This window comes from Pipistrellus kuhlii, unplaced genomic scaffold (genome assembly GCF_014108245.1).
Source record: "Pipistrellus kuhlii isolate mPipKuh1 unplaced genomic scaffold, mPipKuh1.p scaffold_m20_p_13, whole genome shotgun sequence".
Lineage (NCBI taxonomy): Eukaryota > Metazoa > Chordata > Mammalia > Chiroptera > Vespertilionidae > Pipistrellus > Pipistrellus kuhlii.
Window position 1 is genome coordinate 11,490,625 of NW_023425438.1, and position 14,809 is coordinate 11,505,433.

Consider the following 14,809-nt stretch of genomic DNA (forward strand, 5'->3'; position numbering starts at 1 on the left):
AGTCCTTAGTCGCCATTCTCTTACGTCAGGTTTTAGGTTTTACAAAGGTAAGAGAAGGGGAAGAGGGCTGGTGTGTGCAAAGAGAGTGATGAAAGCCTCCATCATCACAGACTTTGATGCCATTGGCCTCTAATACCTGCTGCAGAGGTGCTGCTGGTCCGCCTGTCTGGACACATCTGCAGAGTCACTTTCCTGGTCTCTTGGCAGGCTCCTTCCTCCTCCTCAACACCTCAGCAAACTCCAAGCATACCATCTTGAGCCCATGGATGAGGAGCAGCAGTGAGCATTGCAGACTGGCCGTCTCCGTTCACAGGCACCTGCAGCCTTCCGGGAGGTACGTCGCCCAGCTGCTGCCCCACAACGAGGCTGGAAGAGAGATCCTCCTGGTACCTACTCCGGGGAAGCATGGGTAAGTCCTTGCTCATTCCAGATCTATTCTATTGAAGACAATTTGGCTTTTGACCGAAAAAGTTCAGATCCTGTGACATCTACTTAAAACTCACAATTGCTCTTTAATGGGTAGGGACCAGATTGAGCCATAACTGTTACTATTCCCTGGATAGTATCTCACATCCTGGTCTGTGGGGCCCTCTGGCTGCCCAGGCTGGTGGCCTTCCAGAGGCCAGAGGAGCAGCTGGCAGAGTTGGCATTTAATGAGTGGATGTTAAAGATATTCATTTTCCAAAATCCAGACAGAGCCAAGGAGAAAACAGCCAAGGGGAGTGATAAACAGCCGAAATGAAAGTAATTTAATGTGCTGGAAAGTAGGTTTTAACAGCAGAACTTTAGCGGAAAGGGAAAGAGAAAACTATTGTATCCACCCTAGGAGGAGCATGGGACCTAGAGCAGAAGTGGTCAGGGAGATCACACGGTGTCAGTCTCAAATCAGTAGAGACTGTCAACCTTTGTTCTAGAACCTCTAAAGCTTACTCACTACTGAGGTGACACCCAATACTCATGTCAGTGAACTCCTCTAGAATATACCTGCCTACTTCCTGATCCAATGTGCCTCTAGAAGTGGTGACATTGAAAAACCAATGTGAACCAGGGCATCTCTGTGGCTGCCTTTTCCCCCTCATTTTATAAGTGTAAATACCACTGCAAGACCCCAGTTGTGAATGGCTCCAGGTCTGATTACTTTATAATTAACTACAGGTCCAGTGCACAAAATTCGTGCACTCAGGACTGGGATCCCTTAGCCCAGTCTGTACCCTCTCACAGTCCAGGAGCCCTCAGGGGATGTCTGACTACCACGAAGGCAGAAGAGGCTCCTGCCACCGCTGCTATGCTCACCACCCATGAGCCTGGGTTCTGGCTGAGCAGTGCTCCCCCTGTGGGAGCTCACTGACCACTAAGGGACAGCTCCTGCATTGAGTGTCTTCCCCCTGGTGGTCAGAGTGTGTCATAGTGACTTGTCATTCCACTGTTTTGTCGATTTGCATATTAGCCTTTATTATATAGGATAAGGGCAAGAGATTCTTCTTTATGGCATGTTTATAGGAGAAAGAGCTCAAATTTCTAGCTAAGCTTAGACTTTGGACTTAGCTTCTCTCTAAGAAAATACCTTGCAGAGGGTTCTCATCTGGACAATGATGTTACTCATCCTCCACCTCCATAGGGTGCTGGACTGGAGGGAGGGTGGGTTCTGCCCACTGCTTTCTCAGTAAAGCTGTATAGACCTCCGAGTAATTTTTTGAAGGGGAGATCCATAGACTTCTCTGCTGTGTGGAGGAATGCTGCTTCCATGGGCTTCTTGGCAAACTGCAGGACACAGGCACCTGTCCAACAATTCAGAGAGCTCTGGGTATTTGTGTAGAGCTGGATCTGGCTTGCTCAATCTTGGCATTATTGACAGCTAGAGCCAGATAATTCTTTTCATCAACATTGTTTTGTGCGTAGTCCCCAGCTTCCCAAGCCTCTACTCACTGGATGCAAGTAGCACCTGCCTTGGTTGTGACCAAAAATATGTCTCTAGACATGGCCAGGTATCTCCTGGGGGGTGAAAACATCCCCATTGAGGACCATTGAAATAACCAGAGCATTTTATAGCTGGGAGGAGCCATGGGATTTACCTGGTTCATCCTCATCAGTTCACAGGTGTTGGAACTGGAACTGAGACCCAAGAGGATGAAGGGGCTTGCTCTATGTCACATGATGAATGTGTGTTGGCAGCAAGGGTCTTGAGCCCTACAACCAAGTGTCTTACCAACTGCTGTACTAAGTCCTGTGTTATAAAGATATGTAACACCCAGTCCCTACCCTTGAATAATAATAACTATACCTATTACTAATACTTATTAAGCACTTCTGAGATGGGCTAGCCAGTTACTGCTATGCACTTTACATGTATTTTTTAAATTTAATACTAAATAACCCAATGAAGCAGAAGCTAGTATTATTTTCCATTTTATAAATGAGGAAATTCAGTGAGATCAAATAACTTGCCCAAGGTCACTGACTAGACAAGATGGAGGGGGTCTGAACCTTTTTGCCCACAGGTCGAAAAGCTCAATTAGTTCACAGTGGTGCAGCAGGAAAAAAAAATTATGCTGTGAATCAAAGCCCTGAATATAAGTCATAGTTCACTATTCAGTCATCAGTCAATGAACAATCATTTATTGGCTATTTTTTCTTTAACTGGATTATAGAGGCATGCAAGATGCAAAGGCCAGCCTTTGGTGGTCCACCAAAGGATGTTCCAAGAAAGAGCTCTATGACTTCAGGAAAATCCCATCCCCTCCCAAACCTCAGTTTCCCCATCCATAAAATGGGGAATGTGATGCCGGTTCTACTCACATGGTGCTCTATGTCAATGCAATAAAGGGCGTAAAGGGTTTTGCACACACTGAGCAGGATGCAAACGTAAGACACCATTAATACCTTAGTTGGCTCTGTTCTGCTAAAAATTTTGAAACACAAGCTTGAGACTTGTCTGTCCTCTGACTATGGGTCAGTGTCAGTCCCAAGAACCCTTTAGTTTTGAGATCGTGGGCAGTTTGCCTCCTTGGAAGCCCACTCCTTTTAATGTCAGAGATGACACCAACAGCACAGTCCTCAGTGTGGCAAGGAGGACACAGTGAAATCCTGATAGTGATAGTGATGATTACAAATGAGGCTGGCTTCTTCTCTGAACAGAACATGGTGGCTTGGGGACTGCTGTTTGGAAAATGACTTTCAGTGTTTATAGTAATAAGGGAAGAGTTGTCATAGCAAAGTCATCTTGGGAGAGTCTGACACAGAGGTGCGGGCTGAGGAATGACAAGTCAGAGAAGCCACCAATTCCCTGGAAGCCAAGAATTGTGAACAGGCAATATCATGGGGAGCAGCAGCCTGCTTGGAGGAGCTGACGCCAAGGAAGGCAGTTGGGGAATCCCAGCATCTGCTGCCTTCCACCTCCTAGAAAACAGCAAGTCTAATGAATCACAGAGTGAGCACATGTCTGCCAAAATGGCCTAGCTTTGGCCAGGATCTCCTAGGGCACAGATGACAAAGAGTGTGCCCAGCATGTTCACCTGCTCACCTGGTCAGCCAGAATGGCCACAAAAGCAAGGAAGTAGAGAAATGGGATGTCCAGTAGCCCAGCCCCACTAGCTGCAGAATCCAGCAGGCATAGGATAGGACATCTTAACTAGAAATTAGAACCCACAAAGTTCCCATTAATTAAATGAATATGATAATACCCTACTTAATACGGTGAGTTGTGAAATGGCACAAAGAAAATGTCTCGCAATTTGCCCAATTATAGTAGACACTTAGTACGTGCTAGCTGCTTTCCAGGGCATACATTTATTTACAAACCATGGATTGAGCACCTCCTGTATTACAGGTGCTGGGAATAGACAAAGACAGCACAGGCATTGCTTCCAGGGAGTACCCAGCCCAGTATGGACACATAGGCAGGAGAGCAGCAGCACGTTCTTGTGCAAATGCTTTCAAGTTGGGACCCGGAAACACTGAAAGGCTAAGCTAAGAGAGTGCCAGCAGAGCCAGCACAGGACGCCCAGCTCCTACTCTGGCTCCTGCATGTCCCTGCCGTTCAGCAGAAAGCTGTTTCAGAAAGAGCAGCCCAGCAGTGAGAAGCTCGTGCCTTCCTGGCCTTGGAAATACAGGCTCAAGGGGCTGGTGGGGTTTCCAGCTGCAGGAGCAACTCTCCAGGGCTCCTCCCAGGACATTCATTGCAAACTCTTGGGCTTTCTCCTGCAGCTTTGATTGTCTGGGGACTTTATTGTGTATAACCTACGCAGGATGTGGAGGGAAGAATTGGGCCCTGAGAGGACTTGCCAATCATTTGAATACTTGAAAAGATGTTTTAAACCAAAGGATTTGGTGATACTCCACCTTGAGCCAAGATAAGCTGTCAGGGCCATCCTAGCACAAACAAGGCTGGATCCAGAGGATGGTGGAGAAATGAGTGTCCTCGGCACACAGATTCACCTTCCTTAGGATCTTAACCCCACACTCAGAGGAGACTTAAGTTCCCTTTTCCCCAATGATTTCCTGATGGGGGGAACCTAGCCTAGAGGCTGGATGTGAAGTGATGAAGGTCAGAGTGCACACTCCAAAGCCCAGCCCTCCTGTGCTCTGTCTCCTGGCTGAACAGTAGTATCTACATAGAAGTCTGGACACTCACTGCCCTTAGACTGAAATCTGCAGCAACCTCTGCAGGTGAAAACAACCCAATGTTAATGTTGGGTACTCACATGGCTGCCATATTTATGTAAACCAGTCACTTCTGACCAAAGACCCCAGCTGTAAAACCAGCAGCAATCTTAATGGGAGACCTGCCAGAGAAATCTACCCCAAAGTGATTCACCCCTAAGGGTGTCAGGAGATGCAGTTTCAGCCTTGGTTCCACCGCTAATTTGCAGCATGGTTATGGAACAACCACAGGCCTTCCTAGCTTCGGCTTCTTACCTTTCAAACAGAGCTCCCAGCTGCTGTCTGCTCCCTTCCTTCATCCTGCAATATCAGCAACACCTCTCAGGGTGCCAGTCAGGACTGGGGTAGCAGGACACGACTTTCCCCGCCCAAACTCCGCTCTTGTCCCTGCCCCCATTTCGGGTAAACCGGACAGTTACCCATCACTGACCCACAGAGCCCTCTGCCACTAGTGAACAGACCCTGAATTTTCTTATAAATAGACCAGCATGTCTCAGTAGGATGATGAGGAAGAGGCTCAGGATAGGGTAATGTGGAAAGAGGCCACTAGGAATTTGCTTCTGAAATTATGTCCGACTGCCTTTGCCAAGCTACGTTAGGTTTAACTCCAGTTGGCCCAGAACAATGTGGCAAGTCTGGCCAGTGTGGGAAATCAGAGGCCTGTGGCCTTCAACAGTGCCCAGCCCAAGTCCTCCTTGCTTCCTTTTTGCATGATAAATGGGTCAGAAATAAAGAAGGTGATCATTTATTGAAATTGATGCCCTCGAGTGGCAGTGTCGCAATGATTTAATTTCAGGCCCAGCATTTTCTCACTTTCAAAGTCATTCACAGTGTCAGCTTCTCTCCTTTTCCCCTTGGTCTGAATAACACGCTGATAAATATACAATAAGGGCTTTAATGTGTGGGTGATTTACACTAAAAAGAGAAAGCCATTCAAAGGCTTTAAAGATAATTTTTTTTAAAGCCTAACACTCACACCCAGGCTTGTCAAGGGCAGACTTCTCAGGCATTGGGATAGTCATGAAGACTTAAGCTTGTCAAGGGCAGTGATAAAGTTAGGAGGTCTCTGAGTGTAATGCAGCCATGAGACTTGGGCCCAAGTGTGCTGGGAGGTTGGGCAAGTCTTTGAATCTCTGTAAGTCTCAATTTTCCTATCTGTAAAATTGTAATAATTGGCCCACCTCATGGGGTGGTTGTGAGGATCAATTCGGGGCTGGCTTCCTCCAGGCCGCTCTGAGTGGTGGGGGGGGGAGGCGACCCAAATGTAGCAATTTCACACCCCTCATTCTTGGAGTAACCACCTGTATTCTCTAAGTTGGACCCCAAAGTTCCAGTCCCACTAACTATGCCAGGATTTACCATAGTTCTCACCCCTGTGAGTAGTAATAATGAAACAACCACTAATATGCTAGTCCTCTCTAGAGCACCTGGACTTTAAGCCATTCATTAGGTACATCTCAGGCTCTAGAGGAACAAATCAGAACCATGCATTTTATAAAACTCATACAGCTGATCTCATCCCAAGTGATTCTGATTTTATTAGTTTTTGGAAGAGGCATATGTATTTTAGAAAGTGCCCACAGGGAATCTGGTATACATTGAAAATTAAGAATCATGACTAACATCTCAGCTTGAATTGTTCCATAACATAAGCTGGTAGTTTTCTTGTTTCCATTTACTAACTAGTAAGGAGAAATGTTAGAAAGAAACCTTGAAGAGGTGAGATGGACATGATGGCAGGGTGCAGAGTCGTTTCTCCCTCACATAGGTGGACAGGCTGTGACAGGCTTTCCAACCCCTGCCTGATCCTGCCTGTGCAGCCCCCAAAGCTGGGGTGACTGGGGGAGATCTAAGGCCGTGTATAAGTCTAGTCTCCACCAGTAGGTCTAGTTAAGACACACTTGTTATCCTCTCTCCAAAAGGACTATGGCTTTCAAGGCCAGAGGGGACTGAGAGGAGTATGGAGTAGACTAGGGAGACCCAGATCTTTTAGACCAGAGGGAGCCTGCATCAACCCACCATCCACCACCCATCTTTGTTCTTTAAAATGGCGACTCTCCTCTAGGCCCCAGGTTAACAGAAGAGCCATTGCCTCTTCTATGTTTTCAGGAGGCAGGTGGTATGTTAAAATTCATGATGAATATCTGCATAGTACATGTTCAGGTTACCAGGTGCACCAATGTCTATCAACTCATTTCATCTTCACTGCTGTCTGTCTCACAAATTATTCTCCCCATTTTATAGAGGAGTAAACTGAATCTCAAGGAGACTCAGTCATTTGCTTATAGTCAATGGGGAACAGAGATCTTTTGGGTCCTTTTTGTCTTTTCTTATGCCATTTCCCCAAGCAGGCCTTGCAGTTGAACCCTGGTATCATGCCTAGCTCTGAGAAAACTGAGGCTTGCTCTTATCAGTCAGGAAAAGCCTTTTCAAGAGACTCATCTGATTTTTGGTCATTTAACTCTGGACCAAAAGTCTTGCAGGTAAAGATGTTAGCTTGTACATCTTATTCCCCACAGCCTGGCACAGAGCCTAGCACTTAGTAGGTGTTTTGTGTTAGGTGACTAAACACCAGATCAATTTATAGTAGTTATACAATGGTAGTTCTTCTCAAACATAAGCTCTGGATCTAAAAATTAAATCCCAGCCCAAGATCACAGAAGAGTCTTCAATCGATGACAAGATGAAAAGTATTTCACCCGCCTTCTGCCCGAGCCCAGGGATAGATGTATAGCCATCCCTGGGGCTCAGGAAGCAGCTGTCAGAGTGTACCTGAACTGTGAAGGTTGCCACTAAGTACAAAGGACAATTCCTTTCCTGGCAGCTACAACTTTTACTCACGATTGCTTTCATTGATGGGCGTCAAGAAAAATAAATGAAAAGACCATTGGCTTCTGCCAGCTTTGACCTTCGAGATTTGACAGCCCAGGGGCTGTACTGGGCTCTTTTAAGCCGGTTACTTTCATCTTCCCACTGTGCTCCAGATATTTGATGGATTGAACACTAGGAAGAGGAGAGAATTGTGAATACCTGTAACCCTGTGGCTTGTCAGAATGACATCTTGGCAAATCCCATAATGATAAATATAGGTTGTGTACAAAGAGAGGTCAAAATGCATAGAGACAACAATCACCTCTCATCTCAGAAGTCTCTGTTGTGCCTTGCCACTTCCCAATGTGGAGGGCGATGTTGAAAGTAGATGGAGGAATTTAGGCAAGAGACCACTGGTGTCAAGGAATTCATTCATGCATTGCAGCATGTGTTTTGTCAATAAATGCTTAAGAGTTTTAGGCACTGGTTGGACTCTGATGACTCATCCTGCTTTAGGGGTTAACAGTGAGGCTTGCATTGGATGACAAGGGACAGTATGATGCTATGGGGAAAAGGCTGTAATGCATGTGTGCACAGGTGCCACAGGGGTGCAGAGGAGTTGCACACCTGAGTGTGCTGGTGGCTGGATTGCACAGAGAAGACATCAGACTGGGCTCTGAACGGAAAGGGAGTGGTCAGATGCATGAGGAGAGGAAGGCATCCCACAAACAGAAGGCATGTTGTATGTAGTGTCTGCACCATCCTTTGGGTTTGTCACTCAGCTCCTCTGCCCCTATCCATTTCTCTGAGTGCTCACACTTTTGTGTGAATGTGCCACCAGCTTGTGTTTCCCTTCCCACCAAGGCAGTGTCCAAACAGGCAAGTCTCATCCCTGGATACCCCCAAATCTTTTTCACACCTCTTCTTGTAGCAAATGTCCTGCTACAAGTGCTCAAAAGATTCCACCCTGGGTTCAGGCACTTTCCTCACTTTCTCCTTCTCTCTGGTAGTATCTTCCTCCCATATAAGGACTCCAAGTTCCTAGAGATGATCCATGTGTGCAATAAATTTCCATTTCAGTACATGTAGATTTCAGAGTACAAGCTATTCCCACTTTTTGGTTACAATTGGTCTGGACTCCAGGACTTTCCTGTCATTCCCTCTTCCTCCCCATTTGCAGGAAGAGTAGTTAAAGTTTGTTATTCCTGATGGCTTGCCCTTTACCACCTTTTACACTGAATACCCTTACTCACTTTTCAGCACCCAGTTCAATGTCTCCTCTGACAAGCCCCTTTAGGGTGTTTTCAAATGGCATTGGGGGCCTATTCATATCACAGCAAGGAAAAGGAGCCATAGTTACTTAGTGCTTACTCTGTGATGCCAAGAATTGTTTAGTGCCTTCAGTGAGTCCTCTCACTTAACCCTATGCTTATCACCACTCAGTGAAGAAGGTGCTCTTATCATCTTCATCTTCCAGGGGAGGCTGAGGCTCCATGAGGTTGAATAGCCGACCTAGGGTCACACAGCTGGTAAGGAACAGGCTGCATTTGAGCACACGCAGTCTAGCTCCACAGTCCAGTCCTCATCACCCACTGAGGGCCTCCCTATCATCGACCAAAGATTAAGATCATATTATAAGACCATATGATTATATATAATTATTAACCTTTTTTTCTTGGTAAATACCCAGCTGCATCTTTTCTATGGTGTATATGTAATCTTTCCCACCCTAGGTAAAGGGCAAAATTCTAAAGCCTTGGCTCACAGAAGAAGCACATTGTGAGCAGGCAGCCCTGAGAGCAGGGACTAGAAAGCGTTATGCCTGGCCCTCCAGAAAGTTATAAAAAGTCCACTGGAGAGGGTGGTCTTGGCTCCCCTGTTTCCTGAAGCTCTGTGCCAATCCAGCCCTCTGGCCTGCAGATGCAGGTCCGTCTGTGGTGGGGAGCCAAATCAGTGAAGGAACCATCAGCTCTTTTATTTACAATGAAAAACTGTAGGCAACCAGGGCTGACAGCACACAGTAAAGGAACACTATGACCTGCTTAATAGCTCAGCTCAGCCCGGCATTCGCTCTAAGCTTCCAAGTACACCTCCCTGTTTTTCATTACCTGACCTGCTCCTGTGCTTTCTGTTCCCCGCTTTGTTTTGTTTATGGTGCCACACTCACACGCTCAGCTAAATTCCTTGCTTTTTATAGCAGAAATGCATTTTCTTATGGTTCAGAGCTTTAGTTAAGAGCTATATCAACCACAGGATTTCACGTTTAAAGGGCTTTACAAAATCTACACCGGATTTGGCTCACTGTTTATTCCTGAGAGGATCTTACATCACTAAGCTCCTAGAAGGAGTGTTCCCACTGCTACTTTCAAATTACTGACAGCTGTCCTCTGCCAGCGGTGGCCAGAAAGGGGAGGGCATGCAGGAAGGCCCCACCTATTAACCAAGAGCAGACCACGCCCAGGCACCAGACCTCAAGGTGCCAGTAGCCTACATATTTCTTTATACCACTCACAGCTGACTTACTTGAGGGCCTGGGGCCTTCCTCCAAGCCTCACTCCAATGAAGGTTGGACAGAGGGTGTCTGCAGTGAGAGCTGCATGCTGTGCTGTTTTATGTGGCCCCACTTCTTGGCTCAGAGTCTCAGTTCACCTGCAGGAGCGTGATGTTCTACTGTGTGTTTAATTCTGTGAAATGATCTTGGAAATCTTTGAGAAGGATAACGTCTGTGACTCTTTCTGAGCATTAGGAAGTCCCAAGACCTTGATGAGACAACTGGCAAGTTAATATTGTAGTCTGTTAATCTGTTTAGAACTCTTTGGTGAACCATGAGAATATGAAGAGCAAGTCTGAGCTCCTTGTTAGCATGGCACATGACCCCAATCTTACCCCACCCTCTTGAGCTTGGCTTACCCACTCCTTGGACCCATACTTCATTTATATCAAACTACTCACAGTTACCCTAATTAAAACAAGTTGTTTCAAGCTCTCTCGCCTTATTCCATCTCCCTCACCACCAAGTACAATTCTTCTCCTCCTTCAAGAAACTATCTCTTAGCTCCTAAACCTTTCCTGAGACCCCAAACCCATGCCAAGCAGAGTTGATCACACTATCCTTTGCAGCAACTTTTTTTGCCTGTTCTACATCTCAGCACTACATCACATGTGTTCCTTTTACATGTCCTTCTTACCCACCAGGTTCCCTAAAAATAGGGATGGGCATTATTGATCACTGTATCTCCAGTGCCTAGCACAGTGCCTAACTCACAGCATGTGTTTAAGAAATGCTTATTAAATGAACAAAACCCCAAGTTAGCTGCACCAGCGGCTTCTTGAGAACTTGAGATGTGGTTTTAAGAAACAAAATGCATCTAGAAAGCTCTTGGCCAAAATTTCATTTCCATCCTCTATAACAACTCACTTCCTACTACCCAACCCCAGATATAGTGACTGTCCTCAGCCTGCCTTGTCTTCATTTGTAGTCCTAACTGTTCATACTGCTAAGCAAATGCTGGCACACATTTGCCTTGAAATAAAGTGGCTCCCACGCTTTCTGGTCACCATCTCCGTGATCCGTTTAGCCCTTCCAATTTTCCAGGTAATTTCCTATATATGTTCCCTGTCTGTTTTCTAATCTTTCACAAGAGACTTCTACTTGGCATTTTCCTCAATATCTCCCTCTCCTTAGTTTACTACTCTTTACACTCCCACTTAAGCACACTGGTTCCTGTTGAGATTTTATCTTTTCAGATAAGCTAGAATGAATTCCAATTGCCTTCCTTCCAACTGTTCCTTAAATATTCTCTCCATTAGTTTGTGTGGTTTTTTTCTCTCCCAGGACTAAAATTCCTTCCTAAGTGCATGAAATTCTAATCATTATTCCACTGGATGTTTACCTGCAGGCCTCACTCAGAGTGACTGCTCTGTCTGGGGTCTCCCATCTGATCACTCTCCATAGGGAGCCTTTTGGTGCCCATTGAAGAGTCATCCTCTCAACAGACCTAGATGATTCCCACTTTTAAAGTCCTCACTTATCTGTCCACTTTCTTGATTAACCTTCTGCCCCCTTGTCTACTAAAACTGGCCTCTGGATTTGGGGAGCTGGTGGCAGCAGGTTCATTGTGTGTGGAACTGAGCCAGGAAATTCGATAGTTGGCAAAGCCAGAGGTCAGGTGAAAACAGAAACTCCTGTATTTCACTATATGTTCGTGATCCTTGAGTCTTTGGCCTTCGTAAGTGGCTGCCTCTCACTTTCACATTCCCACATGACTGTTTATGCTAAGATGGATTAAAGCCATAGTGTAGCTAACAGAACTTGAAAAAAATATGTCAGTCATAATGTCACTGAGCAGAAAAGAACCTTAAAAGTACTTGAATTTAAATCCTTTACCCCCACCTCAAACCAGTGCAAGAGCCCCCTCCAAAGGTCACCTGGCCTCAGCTCACCTGGCTCAACCAATAGGGAGTTTCCCCTCTTGCAAAGGAGACCATCCCACCACCGTGGGGGCAGTTTTAGCAGCCAGGAAGAGCTCTCTCATGCCAACTGGCTTTGTAACCTTGGGGAAGTTGTTGGATGTCTCTGAAAAGTTATTTAATTTCCTCAAGCCTCTTGTGTCTCATCCATAAAATGCAAATGGTAATACCTACCTTGCAGGAGCTTTGTGAGGAGTATCATTTTCAACATTACATATGTATTGAGTGTTTACAATGTTCTTAGCACTAAAGCATAGGATTGCTTTTAATACCACAATTTCCCTATGAAATAATATTATAACAATGTGTATAGGACACCTAGAATAATTTGAACAGAGTAACTAATATATATTAATTCCTTCTCGTATTTCACCATTATCCAGTTGAACCTCTATTTCTCCTCTGAATTCACATAGAACAAGCCTACTTTATCCTAACAAGGCAGCTTTTCTTTCCTTTTGAGGATGGTTTTCATATTTTATTGATTTTTATATAGAAAAGAAAGGGAGAAAGAAAGAGGGAATGAGGGAAGAGAGATATATCAATTTTTTGTTCCACTTATTTATGCATTTATTGCTTAAGTATTGTATGTGCCCTGACCAGAGATTGAATCTGCAACTTTGGTGTATCGGGACAACATTCTCACGAACTGAGCTACCCAGCCAGGCCTCGTGTCTCTTTTTAACTTCTCCCACTCCAGCCTAAACAATTTTAGTTTCTTTTATAGCATATTTTCCAGAGTCACATTCTCTCAATGTGGTCTCACCGGTGAAGGGGTCAGGAGTCTGGTTCTTCAATGATAAGAAACCTTCACCAATGACCACACTGTATGATATGACCTTTTCAAAAGAGATGTGAAGAGATGGCTCTCTCTCTGCTCTGAGGGGAGTCCACCAGTGGCCCTGCCAGGTGACATATCAGGTGGACAGAGGCAAACACCAGTGAGAGGAGACTGTCTCCTGTACATGTTCCATGTGAAACAGCATCTTTACTGCCTACTCAGCAACATACCACTTCCTGCAGGGTAGAGTAATCCAAGCTTATGCTATGGATCAGCCTACACTGGCTGCATCCTGCTATTTGAACCCCAAACACTCTAAAATTCATGCTATCAGGAACCAGGGAGGCTATTGGAGCATTTCATAAAAATCATTTCTTACACTATTTGCATCTTTTCTTCCTGATGGAGAAGTCTCAAGTTTCTTTTGCAAGTAAAGAAAGCCTTTCTTGTTTGCTATTGACATTCCCAAAAATGTCTGATTCAAAAGAAATTCAATTCTATCCCAGTTTTCACCTCATTTTGCTTTGTTTGTCATCCTTATGGTCCACCAGCTTTGCCCCTTTGTCCCCCTAATTGCCAGAGACATTTTTATACTGAGTAAATTGCATCAGGCCCTCTGCAAAATGAATCAATTTGGGAAGAGTATGAGCAGCACTGTTGTCTTAAGTGTGCATTAACATTTAGATATGTTATTTAAAACGGGTCTGGAGATAGTGCCAGGGAGACAGCCACATGACTATTACGACTCAGACTCTGAGGAAGGGAAATGGGGGACCCTGTAACCTAGTCCAGCCCCATTCTATTTTCCATCCCTCTAGGGAGGGCTTCCACTAGGTGAAATCTTAAGAGCTCAGATTTGGGAACTTGATTGACACACTGAGCTTGACAGCCAGGAATAAGAGACAATGGGAAAGAGAGATTCTCTTTCTCTCTCTCATTGTATATCACAAGAAATCTAGGTTTAAGTACAAACCAGACAGCCAGAAGTCTTTGGTAGTAAAATAAAGCACACACAAAGAAACAAAAGAAACCAGGCAACATTCTCTAGTGTAAAAGTTAAACAATGTCCTGGAAACCAGGGAAAAGGAAGTGTTGCAATCCAGATGGTGATGTGGTGATTCAATGAGCTAATTCTTTTGTCATCAAGAGTCAGTTAATTTCTCCATTAGCGGCAGAAGGTTTAAAAATTGGAAAGCATGGCAACACCAGGACAATTGCCTGGTTTATGCGTTTTCAATCACCTGGGCTCATAGCCTAAGTGGTAATGGACTCCATTCATCAAAAAATTATTCCATATGGCATCCTGGTTTCTGAAGAAATCTGGACATCTTCACAGAGGACTGGCTAAATAATGTAATGGGTGTGAAAGCCCTTAGCATAGTGCCTCAGTAAAAGGTGGTTGATCTATTCTGTTTATTTTAACTTTACATCCAGAGATATAATGGTGCATTTGATACATAAGAGAAATAAAACATTAATTGTATAATACTGTAATTCAGATCCCGAAACCCCAAGATACACAACTATGAGGATTGTAAGGATAGCACCTCTGCCCATGGGCATCCCTTCTGTCTTAGCCTCTAAGGCCCTTAGCAAGTAACGACTCCAGTCCCATGGAAACTCAGTAATTCTGTAGACATTTCCAAGTCTGAACTTGCTACAGGTATACACTGTGCTGTCATTTTGGTGTCCCCAAAGTCCAAAACAAGTTCTGGGCATGGAATAGGTATTAAATAAATGTTTGTTACCTGAGCAATTAGAACTTAAAACATATTGTCATGCTGCTATCCAAGTTGAAGCGGATGATGAGTCAGTATATCTTACACCTTTGTGCTGGACAGGAAGGAGAAAAGCAGCAGGTTCCTTGACTAGAGATGGAAAACAATGCCTAAGGACCACTGCTAACCAGCCTGCTGCCTAAAAATAGCAATAATTATGATCTGGCTAGCACTTAAGTGCCATTACCTATGTTTATCCATTTAATCATTATTAGAGTCCTGTGAGGTAACATATCATTTGTACCCCCCTTGTATGGGTGAAGACACTGAACTTGCTGTAGCCCTACAGTTTGTAATGATCAGAGCTTGC

At 44.9% G+C, this 14,809-nt stretch overlaps 1 protein-coding gene across 1 annotated transcript in view; it reads left to right on the top strand.

Moving 5' to 3' along the window:
* The first annotated feature begins 211 nt into the window (after window positions 1-211).
* LOC123652245 (ALK tyrosine kinase receptor-like) overlaps window positions 212-14,809 on the top strand; it is a 170,262-nt gene continuing 155,664 nt past the window's right edge. The window contains exon 1 of the mRNA XM_045581007.1: window positions 212-409. Coding sequence (XP_045436963.1) covers window positions 267-409 — 143 coding nt within the window. The 5' untranslated portion in view covers window positions 212-266. The remainder of the gene's footprint in view (window positions 410-14,809) is intronic.